General features: G+C 33.2%; 1 protein-coding gene across 2 annotated transcripts; it reads left to right on the plus strand.

The window, feature by feature from the left end:
- The first annotated feature begins 1049 nt into the window (after nt 1-1049).
- Nucleotides 1050-5715, plus strand: LOC112750801 (2-methylene-furan-3-one reductase). Of its 2 annotated transcripts, none has more exons than XM_025799654.3 (4): nt 1050-1354; nt 3949-4269; nt 4539-4694; nt 5305-5715. In XM_025799654.3, exons 1-4 carry the CDS (start codon nt 1139-1141, stop codon nt 5323-5325), a joined length of 714 nt encoding a protein of 237 aa, XP_025655439.1. In that variant the 5' UTR covers nt 1050-1138; the 3' UTR covers nt 5326-5715. The 2 variants fall into 2 exon arrangements, with proteins under 2 accessions (XP_025655439.1, XP_025655438.1); XM_025799653.3 differs by having other exon boundaries at nt 1066-1354; nt 4539-4698.
- The last annotated feature ends 377 nt before the right edge of the window (nt 5716-6092 follow it).

A 6092-nucleotide genomic window follows, 5' to 3' on the forward strand; every position in this document is an offset into this window, starting at 1 on the left:
CTCAGTCGAACCGATTCGAAACCCGGACAGTTTTTGAATTATGAAAAAGAAAAAAAACGAACGTTGTTTCGTTCCCTGTAACCCCCTAACCCGCTACCTAGGTCCCAAAAGGCCAGAATCCTAATCCCCTTCCTTGAGTGAGCAACCGAGCACGCTACCAGGTAACAGTGTCTCTCCCTTTGAGCTCCTTCGAGCTCCCTCACTTGCGCCGTCTAACCACGGGCCACCGCCGTGTTAAAAGATAAGAGAAGTTTAGGGGGCAGCACTTAACCAATAAAAAAAAAATGAGTAATTATCTACCATTAGATATAATTTCACACCATTAAAAATACTAATAATAACTAATTAATGGCTAGAAATCACAAAACATGATGACCCCTAACACCCTTCATAAGATAATACACCCCTAGCATGAATATAATTAAAAAAATCCTTAAAATAATAATAATAATAATAATAATAATAATAATAATAATAATAATAATTAAAAGTAATTACATGACAATATAACATTAATTTCAATCGTCATACAAATTGCTAAGATTAGTAACCACTAAAAATTAATTTTTTTTGGTTTGCAATCATTTGAAAGTTATATATAATGACCAATAAAATTTTTTATCAAAAAAAGTATAAGCCAACTAATATATAAGTGTGAATAAGAATCTTAGTGATTATTTTTATTGTGGTTACAAATAAAATAAATTGTCACTAAAATATTTTAATTTTCTTTTAGTGAATAGTGAGATACATATTATTGATGAATATTTCTTATTTCCTTGTACATATTTTACTCCAAATTTGGAAATTAGAAAAGATTTAAAGTAGGAGACTAGGACCATGTACGTCAAATTAAATAAATGGTAATTAAAACATAAGGAAAAGGGAAAATCATGAACCTTGTTGGAAAATCGGCTACATGCATCGTGAGTCGTGACATTTCCAGAAAAATCTCTCAAAATGTACCTAACCAGAAAAGAAGGCATGGTGGTCACTAGAAGCAGTGATTGCGACGTTACCCAATTGTAACGTAACACACCTTTGAAGCAATTTACTCACTACCTAGAGCACTAACAACCTTATTAGTACTCTTCATATACCCTCTTCAGTTTCTAAGCCTTTCTGCTCAACCAAGTTCATGGCAGCAAGCACGACTAGCATCCCATCTCACATAAAAGCCTGGGTCTACAATGAATATGGGAACATTGAAGAGACTCTCAAGTTAGACCCAAACATAGCTACACCACAAATCAAGGATGACCAAGTTCTCATCAAGGTTGTGGCTGCAGCCCTTAACCCTGTAGATTATAAGAGGGCCCTTGGACTTTTCAAAGACACTGACTCTCCATTCCCAGTAAGGATTTATTATTATTATTATTATGAAGGAAGAGTTTTGATGCATATACTTGAATAAATTAATCAACATACTTACATGTACACTAAAATCAATTATTAATATAAAATATATATTAGAATATAAATATATATTAAAAATAAATTAAATAATACATATATTTATACATAAATATATAAATAATTGTTGATTTTAGTATACAAATAATATTTTTATAAATTAATTATCTGAACATAAAATTTTTTAAGATTCTGACAAAATTATTCAATAGATTATTATTTTTGGTAATTTTGTAGAACTAAAATAATTTTTTAAAATATCAAATTAGATTATATTTTTCATAACTAAAAAAATACAATTTTGGTCCCTAAGATATAGGTTGAAAATTTTTTTCATTCCTAACATTTTTTTGCGAGTTAAATCTCATTTTAACCCTTGAAATTTGGCTCGATACTCAATTTAATCCTTACAATATCGCTAACTTAAATTAGAACCCCAAATTTGTAACAGTGGCTCTCGATTAACCCTACAATCATCTCCGTAACCGAAATGTTGATCTGGCACATTTACTTAACACACATGACACATCTAAGATGGTGTCATGTTGGTTTCATGCTCAAATCCTATGAAAAGGATGCCATTTAAGTATGGATGGGTGTTAAAACTCTCCTTCCAAATCGCACAACACAGCAAAGCCTCTAAACTATCCCACCATTATAACCACCACTCTTTTCCTCTCCATATACAAACTTTACTATAACTCTCTTCACCATCAACAACAACAACAACAATAAAAATATTTGAATTTTTTTTTTCAAAAAAAGAGCAAAGGCATAGAAAGAGACAGACAAAGAGAAAAGCAGAGGAGGAGACAAAGTTGCTGTACCATGACGCACTGACAATTTGAGCGATGTTAATGTTATTGCAGTTGCGGTGGACCTTTGTGTTGAAGGGGAGGGGGACAAAACAGCGCCATTTTGAAGCGACAAAACATCGTGAGTGAAGGTTTTCAAACATTGATAGAAGAGCAAAAAAATTTGAATGCCATTCCTGTGAGGTCCACGACCCCGACCAAGTTGGGAAAAAGAGAGGTGTGACTGTGTGAGGCACTGCGAGATCCAAAGGTCACTCCTGCCTCCCCTTTTATTGTTGTTGCTATCACGAGCCACCACGAATTTCATGTGTTTAGAGTGTGGTGGGTTCAGAGTTATTGGTAGTATATAGTTTAGGAAAGAGGAGGGAGTCGGCGGTTTAGATAGGAATGCGGTGGGAGTGGTGAGCGTGGTTGCTGTGGTGAGATAGATGAGAATAGTTGGATCCATGTGAACGTAGCCTAGCAGAGCTCTAGAAAGACGATAATGGATGATCAGTTTGAAAATTTTGGGACTTTATCTAGGGATTCATTTTAATTGCAGGGGCCATATTCAGTCGTCTAACAGCTTCTCTAGGTCATATAATCATTACCAAGCACACTCAGCACTAAACAGATCACGTGAAGAATAATGTGTCAAGTAAATGTGTCAGATTAGTCTTCCGGTGACAGATAGATGATCGCAGGGAGAGCCACTGTTGCAAATTCTGGGGTTCTAATTAGGGCTGACGAAATTGTAAGAGTTAAATTGAGTATCGAGTCAAATTTCAGGGGACAAATTGAGATTTAACTCTTTTTTGCCCATAAAATCGTCCCTAAGATTTAACTTAGTTTTAAAACCATCCTTCGTACCAAAATACCTTTTTTCTTCTTCACAAAAATACCCCGTTTCTATTATTCTTTTTCTTCTTCTCCATCATAGCAGCATCTCTTCTTCTTCATCACAGCACCAACAACAACAATAAAATCAAAAGAAAATTCAATGTAATAAACATAAAAAATAGAATCAGAAATAGAAGTATAAATAGAATCAAAAGTAGAAGAACAATTAGAAGTAGAACAAATCAGAAGCAAAAACAGAACAAATCAGAATCAGAAGAACAATGAAATCAAAAGTGCAACAATAATGAAATCAAATAAACAGAATCAGAATCAGAAATACAAAAATAATGAAATTAGAATAAAAAAATAGAAGCAGAACGAATCAGAATAAGAAGAACAATGAAATCAGAAGCACAACAACAATAAAATCAAAGAAACAGAATCAGAATTAGAAGCACACAAATAATGAAATTAGAATCAGAAGCAGAAAAAATAGAAAGCAGAAGAATAATCAGAAGCAGAATAAATCAGAATTAGGAGCGGAACAAATCAGAAACAGAATTGGAATCCTAGGGAGGACCAATGACAAAGACACGAAGCGGCAACGAGGTCAGTAGCATCAGCGGCAGTGGCAGAGCGCCGACGACAACGAAGCACCTCTCTTTCCCTCTCCCTCTCCCTCTCCCTAAATTTTTGATCTATATCTTAGTAACCAAAATCGTAGTTAACCCGAATTAAAATGATCATTGTTTCAGTTTTTTATGATAAAAGTTTAGTTTAAAAGTTGATTGTCTACTTAATTTTTTTCTCTACTTATTTAGTTCCACTCAATATATAATACTAAAATTTGTATATAATCTTTTCAACATGAAAATTTTGTGTGTGGCTTTTGTTTGAAAAGACAGCTCCAGGGTATGATGTTGCTGGTGTGGTGGTGAAAGTGGGAAGCAAAGTGAAGAAATTTAAGGTTGGAGATGAAGTTTATGGTGATATCAATGAGAATGCTGGGAATCCAAAGGCTATTGGGACCTTAGCAGAGTATACTAGTGCCGAAGAGAAGGTGTTGGCACACAAACCCTCTAATTTGAGCTTTATTGAAGCTTCTAGCCTCCCTTTAGCAATCATCACTGCTTATCAAGGTATCGAGAGAGCTCAATTTTCTTCTGGAAAATCTATTCTTGTTCTTGGAGGTGCTGGTGGAGTTGGAAGCCTTGTTATTCAGGTTTGGATGATGCTATCTTAAAGGAATCAACTTTTCTTCTATCAATATTCGGCCAATAAAATAGTAAATGGGCAAAGATTAAAGGGAGGGAACAAGTTTAAAGAAAAAGGTTATTCACTAATAATTGTTGGTCGAAAGAAGTTAATTAGTAGAAAACCAACTCTATTTTTGCTTTTAGGATATGATTTTCACCTAATTATTAACATTCTTATTTATTTTTTTTCCAATTGTGGAGTATAAAACGTGTCACTGGCGATTTGATGTTGTAGTTAGCCAAGCAAGTTTTTGGTGCATCTAAGGTAGCAGCTACTGCTAGTACTGGAAAATTGGAGCTGTTAAGGGAGTTAGGAGCAGACTTGCCTATTGATTATACAAAGGAGAATTTTGAAGAACTGCCAGAAAAATTTGATTTTGTGTATGACACAGTAGGTAAAGATATATGCTACTTTATCACTTTTCACAGTTATTTGTATGTTCTTAGTAGATAATTAAAGGTCATAATTTTATGAAGTTTAAAATTCGGTAAAATTTGAACTGGTGTGCAAATTCTATAAAGTAAGAAGAAAAATAAAATTAAATAGAGAATGAGAGTGAATTCACACTATATATAATTACTAATTAATAACTAAATATGCAAACCATTTCATATAAAGCATTGTTTTCACTTTTTGCATATGAATAATATTATATGACCAATAAATATCATTATTTTTGGCCATCAATAATTTGTACTTATATTTATTAAAATTTATTTTTTTAAAATAATTTAATGTTTATATTAGTCAAATAGATAAAAATACTAAAAGTTACTAGCCTAGAGTTTCTCATTGCATATTTGAACCAATAACTCACATATACTTTAAATAATGCCTATATATTCGATGAAAATTTGTACATTTTGTTAGACAAAAATAACTTTTTGGTGCTAAAATATATATATATTTTAAAATCTATTTTACTGAAAACTGAATATTTAATAAGAACTAGTAGTTTATACTATAATTAGAAGCTAAAAGAGATTTTATTGTAAAAAAGGCCAAAGTAACAGGGCATTGAAGGCTACCAAAGAAGGAGGACAAGTAATAACAATAGCAGGACCTGCAAGTCCACCTGCAATATGGTTCTTTCTCCATTCAGATGGTGCAGTCTTGGACAAACTCAAACCTTATTTAGACAGTGGCAAGGTGAAGCCAGTGTTGGATCCAAAGAGCCCTCTCCCATTTTCTAAGGCAATAGAAGCATTTTCCTACCTCAAGACCAATAGAGCCACCGGAAAAGTAGTTATACATCCAATCCCATAAGCATATAATGCATGTTCAATATTTCTGTTTAAGAGTGTGTATGAGTGTGAATTGGTAATAAATCCATTCGAAATGGTGGTTGTAAAATAGTTGCACATATTGGTTGTGTTTTATTGGCAAAAATAATTTAGAGTATGTATGATAATAGTATAACGCCATGGTATATATAAAAGGAAAAGTCTAGGGGGCCAGCAATTTTATTGTATTTTGGCTAGCATGTAACCAGCAGAGAAATGTGAGCCATTGGATGAAATCTCACACCAATCTCACACCATCAAATCATCATTGATGGCTAGTTGATGGCTACCAATCACAAATGTTGCTGGCCCCCTAGCATTGCTCTATATAAAAAAGAAAAGTTTAGGGGTCAGCAATTTTATTAAAATTTGGTCAGCACTTAACCAACAAAAGCAAAGTGAGTAATCTCACATTTTTGGATGAAATCTCACACCATTAAAATCACCAATGATAGCTAATTGATGGCTATAAAAATTCTTATTTATTATTTATTTCGAAGTCTAA

Source organism: Arachis hypogaea, chromosome 15, assembly GCF_003086295.3.
Source record: "Arachis hypogaea cultivar Tifrunner chromosome 15, arahy.Tifrunner.gnm2.J5K5, whole genome shotgun sequence".
NCBI classification, from domain to species: Eukaryota; Viridiplantae; Streptophyta; class Magnoliopsida; order Fabales; family Fabaceae; genus Arachis; species Arachis hypogaea.

Coding starts and splice junctions, on each gene's coding strand:
- LOC112750801 (XM_025799653.3), top strand. CDS start 1,139: ATGGCAGCAAGCACGACTAGCATCCCATCTCACATAAAAGCCTGGGTC. Junction 1,355..3,948: donor ACACTGACTCTCCATTCCCA/GTAAGGATTTAT, acceptor TTGTTTGAAAAG/ACAGCTCCAGGGTATGATGT. Junction 4,699..5,304: donor TTTTGTGTATGACACAGTAG/GTAAAGATATAT, acceptor ATTGTAAAAAAG/GCCAAAGTAACAGGGCATTG.